We start from the raw sequence: 15,229 nt of genomic DNA on the forward strand, positions 1-15,229 counted from the left end.
CCTCCAAAAATATATAAAATTGTTAAAGAACTGTCAAAATCTTCTGCCATTGACATGAAGAACAATCTATTCCTTGACAAACATGATTGGGAATCTTTATTCTTTTTTCTCTTTTAAGAATATTAGTTGTTGATTGCCATAAGTATTTGACATTTATAAAATACTTCATTATACTTCATAAAAATGGACATCTTTAGAGAAGAAAGGTTAAATGTTTTTGAAGAATGACGTATATATATTTTTGACACTTCTGTAACATCTTTAAGCCATTTTCTTTTTATGGCTCGTTTAATGCTAGAAAAATATACCTGCCTCTTAGTTGTTGGGGCGTCCTTTCTATTAAATAAAATGCCAGAGTTTTTCTGAGAAAAACTTCCTTACTATGTGCAGAAGAAACATTGAAACAAAATCATTGAAATAATTACAGGAAATAATTACTTTCTCTAACCTGGAAACGTTTACTGGCTGGAATGGTATTATTTCCAATGTGTTCTGATTGCAACATTTGTGAAAAAAAGGCTGACCATAATTGCTTTATGGTGGGGAATGCAGTTGTTTTTGCATCACAGAAATCCCTAAATTCCGAGTATACATCATTATTTCGATTTGTTACCAAGGTTAGAAAATAAATAAAGAAAAAAAGGGAAGAATTTTGTTTTCACAATGGAACACATTATAATGGAAGTTGGCTAATTCAAATGTTTTTAATTCAAAGTTCTTTTACTTATCCATTTTATTCCTTAAAAATATAGTATTAAAATACTATTTGTATTTCGAATTAGTTTTGCTTGGTTCGAAATCAGAAAAAAAATTAATTAAAAAAATACATTTTAATTTTTAATAAATACATATATACATTTCTGAATTGTTTTTATTTGTTAAATATGTCCATACTTTGAGATCACGAATAAGTAACTTTTTAAGCTCCTTAATTCGGTAAGTGGCACAATGTACACGAAAAAAAGGCATCTCAGTTCTTGAGATTCTTTCGAATTTAAGTTTTAAATAAGTAAATTTATTGGTGTCATTAAAAATTCATAACAATAAACATCATCAATTTATTCATTAAATTATTATTTATTTATTCACAATGTAAATGTTAAGAATGAGTTTCTTTTCACATTTTGTTAAAATATTATTTCATCTTGCAATGCAACTTTTTTTATTTTTATTTTTGCTGAATTAAAGTTTAGGACAAATCGAATTCTATTGTGGCCCCTTGAGCTTTGAAGAAATGAATTTGCAATGTGTTTTCATTATTTTATATTTTTGTTGTTGTCTAAATTGTTTGCTTATAAAAATAGTATTTATGTAAATCGATCTACGAATTTTCTACAAATATATGCGCATATAAATTTCTCCAGTGACTGTTAACTATAAACTTCAAAATTCAGAATGTTCAAAGAGAAATATTTATGCCTTTTGAATGTCGTGAAATATAATAATGAATGGAAATTTAGTTTGAATTGAATTTCAAAAGAGCATTTCTGAACATTTTTTTGTCTCTAAACTAATTATTTTAGTTCCTTTTTGATCTCAGAAATTTTTTTCAAATTTCATTGTCAGAAATAATAAAATTTAACTCGTTTCTACAGAGTCATTAAACTAATAAAAATAATTAAAACAAGTCTACCTTTTAATACACCATCTAAGTATGTTTTTAAAAACAATTTTTATTAATTTTATGTCATATTCCTATGTGCAAATGTCTTTCATAGACTTTTGTGCAACAAGATGTCTAAAATTAGTTTCATTTGGGACCCTCATCTCATGAGGCCAGTCATAAGAGGTTAGATTGGAAGATATAGTGCCCAAGTATATTAGATGACTAAGGTTACAATTCTCACTCAGTTGCATTTTTCTGTTGTTGCGAAGCGTAGCAATATGCTTTCGCAGCAACATCTTGCTTAAAGGCGGCATTCCCTTTTCCTTCTGAAACAATTAATATATCAAAATTTCCACATATTTATTAAATGACACTTAACCTGTGATGTGAAGTTGTTTCCCTTTCCCTTTCTTCTGAAACACTTAGTATATCATGTTTTTCATATATCTGTGAAATGACGTAAAGCCTGTGATGTGAAGTTGTTCCCTTTTCCTTATTTCTGAAACAATATATCGCAGTTTGCTACTATTTGTGGAATGACACAAAACTTGTAATGTGAAGTTGTTCCTTTTTCCTTACTTCTGAAACACTTAGTATATCACAATTTTCTATTATTTTTGAAATGACGCAAAACCTGTGATGTGAAGTTATCCCCATTTCTTTACTTCTGAAACATTTCGTATAGCAAATTTTTCTATTATTTATGAAATCACACAAAACCTGTGATGTGAAGTTTTTCACAAATAAAAGAAAATAAAAACAGTCATGTATTTCGGTAAATGCATAATTAGTCTATACTGCTAAATAAATCAAAGCTTTAATTTACCATCATGACCATAATCTCTAAATCAAAATACTCTTTAAAGTCACATTTTTAATTTTTATTACAAAAACACTTGCTTCACATAAAAGCAAATAATTTAGGTCTGGGGAGGAAATATTTTGAATTTACAGAATTGCACTGAATAGTATTCTATTCTCTTCTAAATATGTAAATACCCTCATTCATTTAAGAAACCCACTCAATTTTGTTATTTACGTAATCAAGTTTTCTGATAATTATATTTTTATGGTAGATATTGTTGTAAAGACATAAAATCTATAATTTTACTAATTTTATCAATACTTCATTTTAGCTAAGAACAGAATTTATAATCCTTTGTTTTCAGTTGATATTTAAAAAATGCTTGACTGGTGAATCTTCCAATGTCAAATCGAGCTTCGTTTGGATAATGGATTATCTGCTTAATATTTTGTAACGTTTTTCTCAAATATTAATTTCCAAGATTTCCTAGAAAATATTTATCAGCAAAATTTTATTTCTATACAAATACCAAAACAATAGATCTCACCATAATGAATTTGAATAATAATGGAACATAGTAACACTGGAAATACATTTTTTAAAGAGAAGTTTGGTCAAATTATAATTAAATAAGGGCAAAATGCAGACAAATTTATATCAATAAAAGTGAAAAGTTATTCCCTTTCATATTCAGTAGTCTCCATAATTTACATAATTATAGAAATTATTTCTATAATTTCTATAATACATGAATATATAATTACAGAAAATATTTCTGTAATTTACTCAATTACAGAATATAATTTTCTCAGGATATATTAACAAATGCTATGAAACACGAGTATCTAATAAAGGTTTTGCATTAATTTTTTGAATTATTTTTTATTTTTTCTGCTTCAAAATAATTTTTTTATTAATTAACAATTGTGCTTTCATGTATTTCGTCTTTCTTGGCATTCGTTTTGAATGAAAATGTTAGTAGTCATTGTAAAACATTTTATTTACTTGTCTTATGGATGCCACCCACAATAGCTAACTAATCGTTTTTATTATTTCACAAAGTTACATAAGCTAATGCAAACCTTACTTTTTTAATAAGTTATGAAAAAAACTCAGCTTTTTAGTAATTTCTAAAAATCCTTTGCTGCAATATCTAATTTTTTAAATAAACTATAAGGATTTTTATAAACTATAAATAATAAGGATTGTTTAATGCCACGATTATTCTCATTTTCATTAAAATGGAAAGTATAGAAAGGATTTTTGTGAAATAATATTTCATGTAAAAATTTTTTTGTATTAAAAATAATTTTTATATACTTTTTTAACAAATCGTTTAGTATTCCGTTATATCTAATATTAAATATATTTTTACTTTCTCGATTATGATGTTTACTAATGCCTGTAACTTTGATATGCTATAAGGATTTGTTAAGTTATTAGTAAATTTTGATCTCGAATACTGAAGCAGATGGAATGCTTTAGTGGAGTTTACTTGATAAGGAATTAAATACTTACATTTTTATTAATAAATAACATGCTAATATCCTCATCCCGAGCAACATCGGTCATGGTTACATATAAAGAACATTGTTTAAATATTCATACTGACTTGAGCTTTTATTTTTCTAGGTTAGTTCAACATGACAGCAGCGTCGACGGCAGCCAGTAGCCTTCCTCCTGTCAGGACATCATGCCATGTGCCACTTTCACTCATGACATCCATCAGCGAAGAGACGATCGCCCTCTGGCTCAAACTCGGAGCTCTGGAGAAATTAGAGCAAGCCGTTCTTGATGGTTATGGAGATCAGCTTTGCGGGAAAACTTCCAGAATTCCCCAAGTCAACAAATTTTTGAAACAAGTGCCACTCTTCCAAGTAAGGATAATTACATTTCAGTGTTTGCAAAATCAAAGTTTTGGGGAACACATCAATGGTGCTGTCTTTACTTTAACAATACTGCGTGTCCCTGCACCCAGAATCGCGAAGATGCTTAAACTTTGGAGATGAACAAATATAGGAGGGAAACGCAGGCAATGGCTGTTTGTGGAAACATTAGGAAATAAAATTCTTCATTTCGGAAAGGATAGGGGGTTCAGCGGATGCAAAATTATACAACCGCATGGGACTTCGATAAAATATGTAGAGCGCTTAAGGGCAAATCTTGAGTACAGAATGAAGGCAGATATTGGCAAATGTAAATTGCACAAAAGGAATAATACATGGAACTACAGAGAGTTTGCCCTAGATTTCATTTCTCTAATATATTTCGAATATTTTAACTTTAAAGAACACCAAATGATATTGAAGAAATCTCCAATTTCAGAAATAACAAATTAAGAAATAATCATCATCAGAGTTTTGAAGAATGAAATATGTATTCATTCTAAATCGATATCTGCCTTAAGCATAAAATGGACATATTTCATGAAATCATTAAAGTCAAGTCATTCTTGTAGGAAAGGGACTTGATCTTATATTCTTGGTTTGGTACTGATTTGTAAAAATTAATTAAAAAGAAATGTTTTGATTTTGAAAACTGGTTTTTATGTAATTTTCAATACTGATTTCAAAGTGAAATCTGTTTTTTTTTTTTTATTATCATGTAAGGTTTTTATCAAAAAAGAAATTTCATATATTCTAGGAAATAATACAAACAAAAATATTATAACATTTTTATGTTTATCATCTAATAAATATTTACTTTAAATACATGTCACCATTTTGTAACTATTTAAAGGTTAAATGAGTATATAAAAATTATAATCCTTATAATAGTGCTTTCTATTTTTCTCAAAGCTTCTTTTTCGCTGTACTTTTGGCAAGCTTGACGAGGATCGCCTCTTTGCAATCTAACTGATATTTCAAATTCCTTGATATCTCTTTCTGTTTATTTTTATGTCTTGATGACATTCTTCTCCTTGTTTTCAGCTGATTTCACCTAAATTTTAGAATAATAGTTCAAATGCAAACAGGCGAAATGAATTTTAATGTTCATATTATATAATCTAAGAACATCTCTTCTGTAATAGATTTGATGTTTGAGTCTATTGGGTTTACATGAAAGCTAGTTACTACACATTTGAAAGATTTCTAGGACATTCAACTCTTTGTTTTCATTTTGGGGTTCAAAAATGTTATTATTTATCATTTTCCCAAATCCTGAATAAACCCGGTAATTGGTCACAAAGGTATTTAAAATATCCTTCTCATTTTGGTAGTGCTTTAACCCTGCAAGAAAGGTTTCGGCGATCGGATGCTTATCATTTAATGACGAAGAAAGCCGATTCATTGCTACAGGGTTAACAAACGGCAAACAATGCACGGATGATTCCTTTTCCTTGAAGCTCTTGGGATGTCATAACTAAGGAAAAAGGGTTTTCATCCGTTGGGACGGCAACATTTCTGTTGAAGTCATTTAGAATTCGCTTTTCAATTCCAAGACTCAGTTCAGGGCTTTTGTTCAAGCTTTTCCTATTTTGAAGAGAGTTTGAAGAAATTTGTGTTCACTGAGGTTATTAGAAAGTTTTTATATGTCATACTTAATACTCAATTTTGCAAGCTTTTCTATCCATTAAAATATATTACTCTTGGGAAATAATTGTTTACAAAATAAGTATGAAAAACCTTCTTCCTATGTTATGTAATACTAATTTAAAATTGCTTTTTATTTTTCTCACTTATTTTTTGAATATTTTTGTGTTTCATTCACACAAGAGTATTTAAATGAGTCTTAATTTGGAATAAATGATGGATATATTGGGATCTTGCGATTAATTGTGAATGTCAATTCATTTTAGCTAAACGAGAAGTCTCTACTTGATTTTTCACGGATTTCTAGTTATGTTTATTTTTTTTAAATGTACCGAAAGAATAAATAAAACACGAATACTAAATAAGAGATAAAGATCTGAATAGATATCAAATAGAATAAATTATTAATATAGTTAAATTAATGAATTAAATTATTAATATAAATACAGTTAAAATAATCTTATAATTTTCATTTGATATGTTAAACATTTTTCTTTTCTCGGAAAGGGATTTAATTTAAAATAACCTTAACTACAAGGGATAAAAAGTAATCCTTGCATAATTGATTATAATGTAGGATATGCAAGATCATGTGCTTAATATTGGTTGTATGAAAAGAAAAAAAATGTATGAAAGATTCTATAATTATTCACAATAAAATTTTATACTCCATCATTTGTTTCATTCTAGTTCTAGATCGTTTAAATTTCCTATGGATTTTCATCGTAAAGAAATAATATAAATTAAAAGATATTATTCTTGACATATTAGTGAATTCAAATGATTAGATTCGAAAATATAAAAAAATATATTTCTTTTCTCACTAATATGTTTATAAAAATTGAATAAAAACAGCTTTGAATCTTTAGCTCTAATGCTTTCTCCTAGTGTGATCATGCTTAAAGCTTGAATGCACCAATTTTTGATTTCTGCGTGCAATGCTTTTTGTATCATGTAATTTGCAAGGAGAATATTTCTTTCAGTTTATTTGTCTTCCTCTCTGTTTGTCTTATAACAACTATTTATTGTAATAGATTCTTTTCTTTCTTTATTTTTTTAATGAAAGATTTTTCCAATTCTACATCATGGAGTTTTAATATTGTTAATCAGGTTAAAAACATTATCATGTTAAAAATATGAAAGGTAAACTTTCTTATCACGCCAGTTTTTTTTGCAGAGAGATGTCATCTGCCCCTGTAAATGACAGCTTTGTTTGCATAATTCTTAGCTTTACTACAACTTCTAATATCAAAATTCGGTCGATTCTTCCAAAAGATGCACAACTTCATGTCATAAAATTGGAAAATGCTTTACTTTTGATCATACATCATTTTTATTGTAGTGTTCTATTTATCTTAGGATCTTTCTTTTAGCTGTTTTCCATTCGTCTATTTACCTTACTTTGTTTATCTATTCCGTAATGATTTAATTTGTAATTCTAGGAGAAGCATTTTAAAAATTCTACTAGTATATACGTTCTGAAATTTTTATAACTCATTTCATCTTCAGTAAATTTATTGCACACTTCGTGTTTATAAAAAATAAAATTCGAAATCGATTTTTCACTCACTTTCTTTGGGGCAAGATTTTTAAAATTTCTTATCCTTGTGTGTCCTGATGAGAAAATAATATTTCGATATTTTCAGAAAATTACAGTTAAATCAATTAAATTTTGTTACCAGAAGAGTGGCGCCATCTGACAGTGAGTTTCAGAAAGAAAGGTTTACAAGATTCTGTAATATTTATAGTAATGAATTATTAATCAAATATGCAAAAACAGAAATAATTAAAACAAAATTTTCTTTTCTCATTATATGCAATGAAAAAGGCATTTAAAAGAGTTTCGTTCAATGCAGTTACGCAATTATTTCGCCTTAAAATTAAACGCAATTATTTTGCAACAAAATTAAACGCAATTTGTAATATTACACAAGGTTATTTTTCAATAAAATTAAACGTAATTAACAAAAATTAAATTCAATCAAATTAAACTCAATTTGTGATATTAAATTGATTGTGATATTTGAGATATTTCAATAAAATTAAATGCAACTAATACTGATTCAATTCAATCAAATTAAACGCAATTAATAATAATTAATTAAAATTAAACGCAATGAAAATTAAATGAAATTAGTTTGTAATATTAAACGCAATCATTTTGTAATGTTAAACAAAATAATATTGCAATAAATTTACTAAGAACTTTTTATTAGTTTGTTGAAAATGGGAATCAAGTTCCGATGTGCAAATATTTATTCTATTTTAAAGCAAAATGTTATTTTGATCAGAACTTACGTAATAAACTTTTCAAGGATAAAAATATTCTTATGAAGGTTAGTCTTTCCTCATCATTATTATTATTTTCATAACTTACAAACCTGGTAAATAAAGTATGGCTTTGTTACATAATAACTTCGAGTTCCAATCTCTTGGGTACTTGTTAGACGTCAAAAGCATGGAACTGTCAAAATGAAAATTAGCATTTAACAATAAATATTAGAAACTGATGAAGCACACTGCACATACATTTCTCTCTTTCCACGTCAAGATCATTTTTTGACTACAAATCATTAAGAATAACGTACATTTTCTCCTCCCATTACGTGTTAATTCCTTTACTACGTTCTACGTCAACGAAGAATTACATAATTTACCCATTTCATTGCGTTCTGTACATCTTATATGTATTCTTTTTTTTTCTTTATAAAGCCGCTGAAATCGAATTATGGTCGAATGGTATCACAGGTTTTTAAAATAAACAAAAATGTAAGGACATTTTAATTATGATTAATTATGAGAAATATTTTAAGAAAAAAATGTATGGTACATTTAAAATAAAAAAAAGTAATTGATTATTATTAATTAGTGTCATTGAAATCTATTTAAAATAGAATTAACCTTTTTTTGTTTCGATTTTTTTTTGAGGAATCATAGAATGGATATTTTTCCTTGTCTAATGTGTGTTGAAATGATAGAAAGGAATATTTTTGTTGATTCATAGTGGTTTTCCGAATAAACCATATTCTTTTCAGTGTTGACACGAAACATTCGTGCACCAATGTCATCTAAAGATTTGTCGTAAGAAAATAACTAAGATTTAAATTTTATATCGAAGAGAATTTAATCAATGTTAACTCTTCAATTAGTTTTCAATATACTTAGGAACTGGTTCATAAAATTTTAAAAGTTATTGGAAGCACTGAATACTAAGACATTGTATAAATACGAAATAATAACAGAGGTTGTAGTACTTACTCTTCCGAAGTATTGATATTTAGTTTCTGCACATACGCATAACCTTCAGATCTTGGCTAATAGGAGATGCGGTCACAAAATAATAAAAACTTCGATGTAGTTTTCTGTAAAATAGAGGGCATCAATAATTCTTTGCTCTCTTAAGGCATTAGCAAAAGGCAGAATCTTCTTAGAGAGAGTAAGAATCAGCATTTTTCATCCGCCAAGCGTATGAGGCAGAGATAGCAATGTTTCACTGCTGATTCTTTTTCTACTAAGTTATATTTATTTTCAAAGTAATAAATTTTGCAAAAAATAGCTTAGCGTTTAGTTTCTTTCTGATTTAGGATTTTGAATTAAAAATATTCCTATCTTTCCGATATAAATAGCAAACTCAGAATAAAGATAAATTCGTCAATTTTTAGCAGCAGGAAAATCCATTCATTCAAGTATCTTAGCCTTCTTAAAAAGAATTTATTTGAACTTACTAAAACGGTGCAATATGCAGGAATGGATTATTTTAAGAATTATGAATCGAAAAAAAAAAATAATTTGTATTCCTTGAAAAAATAATGCATATTAAGCTAAATGCAATACATGAAAAAGGAAGTTTTAATAAACATATTGTATGTGTGTTTCATCAACGAATTCGAACAGTAATATATGAAACACTTTCATATGCACAACAGTTCATTCATATTACTATTAATAGTCCATAGGAAGAAAAAAAAAGAAGTTGGATATTGAAAGAAGAAGCTGGATATTGTGAAATGCTTCCAATTTTACTCATTTGTTTGGTTAAAAGAGGTGAAAAGGTTATGAAATGCCTCAGAGTTTGAGGGAATCCACGATATATGGTCATTTCTGCCGTATTCATGAATTTTCGAAAACCTCTCATCCGTTTTCTTTAAAGAACTTTCGAATTCCCCCGGAAAAATTGCAGTAACCCACCTCGTCAGATGAAGAGACATACTGTTATGATTGGTTGAGGAAACAGGGGTTAAAGAAGAGCGTAAAGGAAAAATTATAAATATACAAATATTAATAGAAGATAGATCTTTATTGATAAGGAACCTTAAACCAGCTATTCCGACCCTCCGGAAGGCGCACGGAAAAATCAGAATGACCGACCACCGTGATAGCAACACTGGCGGGAACTGTGGTTGAGTACCAGGGGCTATCACTGGCAACGGCCCAACCTTTCCCTAAGGGAAGAACTTCCCGTCATCGATGGGAGGTAGCCGACCCCCACCTTTTTCTGTATCCACCAGGGTGGCGAGAACCAATCACCATTCTGGACGCTTCTCATTCCCATTTTTGAGATGCCCTCCAGTGGGAGTTGATTGTTGAAGAAGTAAGTATTTGAAAATTTGGGCATTTGTTTGAATCGTGAAATCGCTTATCATCATGTCTACAAGAGAAATGCTACAAACCGAGGCGCAAAGTGAACCTGGGCGATGCCTTATACAGTATATATTAATATTTGTAAGATCTCATTAAACGACAAAAGACAATTTTTGATGCAAGAAACTGAGGCGCAAATTGAACCTTGAGCAATAACTGATACAGTATATGTTAATTTTTGTGAGATCTAGTAAGCCGATAAAGGGCAAATTTTTTTACGTGTATTATCATCTCCTCGCTATATAATTAAACCTAGAAATTTATTTGCTATCCTGCATAAATAGTCCCATCCGAGGGGCACCTCGTAATTGAGGATGAGAAGCTTCCGACACGGTGGTTGGTTCTCGCCACCTTTGTGGGTATACGAAATGGTATGGGTGGCTATCTCCCATTGATGACTGGACGTACTTCCTTAGTAAAAGGTTGTACCATGGCTGGTGATGGCCCTTAGGACTCAACCGCAGTTCCCGCCAGTGTTGCTGCCGTGGCGGTTCGGTCATTCAAGTTTTTCCTTCTGCCTTCAGGTCGGAGTAGTCAGTCTATAATATCTTCGTATATATAAATTTTCATATAAATTGTCTTTGTTAGTTTAAGTAACTTTGTATTTTATTAAATAAATAAATATTGATTGAAAATGGAACCCATGTTAGGAGAAAATATTCATTATAGCTCATTTGTTTGAAAGAAAAATCAATCAGAACGCAAAACATGGAATGAGTAAAACTGGATTCCCAGATTCTACTGCACTGTTTTTCGAAGGTACAAACTTTGCGACAAAGAATTCTTCATTGAGTCGGTATCGGATTAGGCTCAGTGTGACAAGTGAAACACTTCGTGACAGTTGCATTATGGGTCTAAGAACAAAATCTTGATGGATGGAGCGATATGAATGCTTGCTTCATTCTTCTGAGGTACGTATCACGTCCATAAAAATCGGTAAAACGACACCACTGAACACCTCCTGTCAGTCTTCGGACTTAAATCTATCACAAATGAAAGATGGTATCCATTATTCTATTGAATGAGATGGTTTCTCCAACAATCAACGAGTTTCTTCTTCCCTACCTATTGAAGAATGAATCTGGTCCTTGTCGTCAGTCTAGTGAATAAGGTGTTTATCAATTAAAGCAATCAAAAATGTTGATCTTTTATCATCAAAACAATTATGTATATTTTCTGTTCCTCTAATTCATATATTTTGGCTTCCATAATAATTGGTCTTTTGTAGTTCTTCAGTGTAGTACTAGAAATAAGAATTGCATTAGCAAATAAATTTTTCGAAATTCCGTCCGTAAAATGACAATAGATCAAGATTTTTGATGACGACACAGTAAGACATTTGATGAAACGACAATTGTATAAAATCCAACCATATAAAGATTTGATAAGCTTTTATTATTTGTGTTTGATGTTTAATCGTCAAAAATAATCATAATTTTATTTCAAAAAGAATATGAATTAATAAATGTTTTCTCTTAATTATTGACCAAGTTTACAATACTGGCAACTTATTAATTATAAGACAATGATTGTTGACAATGACCTATTAATTATAACACAATGATTGTTGACAATGACCTATTAATTATAAAACAATGATTGTTGACAATGACCTATTAATTATGAGACAATGATTGTTGACAATGACCTATTAATTATGAGACAATGATTGTTGACAATGACCTATTAATTATGAGACAATGATTGTTGACAATGACCTATTAATTATGAGACAATGATTGTTGACAATGACCTATTAATTATAAGACAATTTAGAGGACACTATATATATATGATATTGGTAATTCAAGCTATATGATATTCATTAAATGATAAATATCAAACAATTATTTTTTTGCTCTAAAATGCTTACCTAATTGCGTATATACTAAATCGAAGAGAAAAAAAAAGAAAGAAAGAAAAACCAAGATTAAAAAAACAAAACAAATTCAACTTCAAAGGAAATTTGTTTAAATCATTAAATTTATAATGAATAAATTAAATAAAAAAAGTTTTCATAAAGTACCAAATTATTTGAAATAATTTTTTTATTTTAATAATTTCTTACTTTTTATCCTTTAATTCATAATTCTTTATTATAAATACCATAGCATCAGGAAATCAATCTTTTATAAATTCAGTGCCAGTAGTTTGATTTCATGCAGAACAACATTTAATTAGTGAGTTAACTGATAATAAAGTTAAGAGTTTATCAAAATTATGTATTTTTTATAGGCTTGAGAAACAAACTTCAAGTGTTCCAACAAATATAACAAACAAGTATAATTTACTAATTTGCTTTACACATTTCTAGATACACTAGTAGATTTCGAGAATAGGCAAAGGTACAAAATTTCAAAGTCCTAAATATCAGGGAGTAAAAGAAATATATATTATAAAGCGTTAGTTTAACTAATATGAACAAGTCCAGTTAATTAAACGTAAACAGAAACGGAGAAAAAAATCAGTACGAAGAGTTTATCAATTATTATTAAATTAAAATTATTCTTATTATTAAATTATTTTTAATAATAATAAATATTATATTATTAATTAATTATTATTATTTAATTAAAAATAAAAGATAATCTTGTAACATTTATTTATCTTTGAATATTATATAAGCATGTGTATAAACAGAATTTAGCAACAAAAGGAAATTATATGATAGAAGCATTAAAAAAAATCACGATAAATTTATTGTATGGAAATATTTTCAATTCTAATTTAATCTTATTTTGTGCATGTATTTGTTTTGCTATTTTCAGTTTTTGTAATTTTCTTTCCTATTTGATTGAATTTTTAATTCTAAATAATTTGTTTGCAGTTTCTTACTTTTCATACAAAAGAATACCTCTAATGTGTGGATGATTATGTTAAATGAATACTTATTATTACATAATTTGTTTTTATGCTTATGCATATACTTTACCTTTTCATGTACCTAAATTCAGTAATTTAAAAGCTTTGGTTTAATGTGTTAAAAGAGAATTTTTTTTTTTACTGGTGAGCTCTTCCATCAAATTGTTTTCATTTATTCAGAAAACAATTCCACGCTCATTTTCTAATTCATATACAATAACCATATTGCAGTATAATGACAAAATTTAAATTAAATTTTAGCAAAAGCTTTAAATGCCAGTGTACGTCTCTTATTTTAAATTATTTTCTTTCAAAATTTAAAGATTATTTTCTATGAGCTAATTGAAGAGTTGTAATATTGCAAAAATATTGTTTACTAGAGACATTATTACTGGAAAAAACCAACGATTAGAGCTGGAATAGAAAACTTAATTAACATTTGGAATTTCATAGGAAGATATAATCTTTCAAAATTGGAATACTTTAATTGCGCATAAACAATAAATTTAATGCGAAAAATAATAGTAGAATAAATAATAGTGCAAAATATCAATTAAAAAATAATAATAGTTAAATGTATTAGTATAATAAAATGAGAAATTAATTTTTATTTATTTATTTCCTACTTTCTAATTCTTAATTCATAGTTTGTTATTATAAATATTTCGAAATTTTAAAATCAATCTTTCTCATGTTCGCTAGCAAGCAACACCATGTTTATGGAATTAAAATTTATTTTAATCAGTTGATTAACTAGTAATTAAATTCTGAAAAAAATAAAATTGTGAACTAGAACCGAGAACAAACAGTTAGTTTATCCCCAGAACACCAAAGAAAAAAAATCGATTAAAAAAATACCGTTTTTACAAACATGAATTAAGTCAAGTTAAATAAAAATGTGTTGGACATTTTTTTTATCGAAAGACGTTCTTGGTGCTCTAGCATCCTGATACCATGAAGAAACTTCCCAATTAAGCTCTTACTTATTTTTTTTTTTTTTGTCTGTCTTATTTTTATCTTTTTCTGTTTCAGCCGCGACGGACCTTACGGGCTTAGTTTCTTTAGGGTAGTGAGAGGCGTCGTGATCCTGAGTTGCCATGGGATCCTTTTTTACTCTAGGGGGCTTAAGGTAAATAAGGCGTAGCATTCCAGGGTTGCTTTAGCGATATTCTTAGCTTCCATCTGATCCTTTATTTATATATCTCCGTCGCCGCCATCACGAATACTTAGCTTTATATGTTAAATCGGAGTAATAAGTGCACTTTTAATATAATTGATAATAATTTTGACGTACTTTTAAAAATAATGCTTATGTTCTTTAAAATAATAAAGGCACAGTTGAAATACCTATTGAATATTTAATCGGAATTTTATAATTACTTTTGAAACTTTTAAGATCATATATTAAATGGACAATATTTCCTATATTTCAATCATTGACATAGTCATTAGGGTATGCGTTGATGAGAAAGTGAGTGAGTGAATGAATGAATGAATAAATGGGAATTGGGAAAACCTTCGTGTAATGGGTAATGGAAACAGATAATACTTAATAGGAAATAATAAATAACTGATAAACGAATCATAGATAGATTGATTCAAGGTTTTAAATATACTTTATATTTATATATTCTAAATAATTGGCAAACATTCTATTTGGCTTTAAAAAGAGAAATAGATGAAAAATCATTACTTATATTTTATAAGTAATTTTTTAAGTATAAATATTATGAGTATTTATTTGAAAATAGAGCTGGTTTAACGTTTCATAAGTGGAAATTT

At 28.2% G+C, this 15,229-nt stretch overlaps 1 protein-coding gene across 1 annotated transcript in view; it reads left to right on the forward strand.

Annotated features, from left to right (window-relative positions):
- The window catches only part of LOC129959655 (poly [ADP-ribose] polymerase tankyrase-like), a 237,337-nt gene that overhangs the window by 96,410 nt on the left and 125,698 nt on the right, over window positions 1-15,229 (forward strand). Inside the window, exon 2 of the mRNA XM_056072543.1 lies at window positions 4,044-4,288. Within this exon, the coding sequence (XP_055928518.1) occupies window positions 4,055-4,288 (234 nt within the window). The 5' untranslated portion in view covers window positions 4,044-4,054. The remainder of the gene's footprint in view (window positions 1-4,043; window positions 4,289-15,229) is intronic.

Source organism: Argiope bruennichi, chromosome X2 (assembly GCF_947563725.1).
Source record: "Argiope bruennichi chromosome X2, qqArgBrue1.1, whole genome shotgun sequence".
In the NCBI taxonomy this organism is placed as follows: domain Eukaryota; kingdom Metazoa; phylum Arthropoda; class Arachnida; order Araneae; family Araneidae; genus Argiope; species Argiope bruennichi.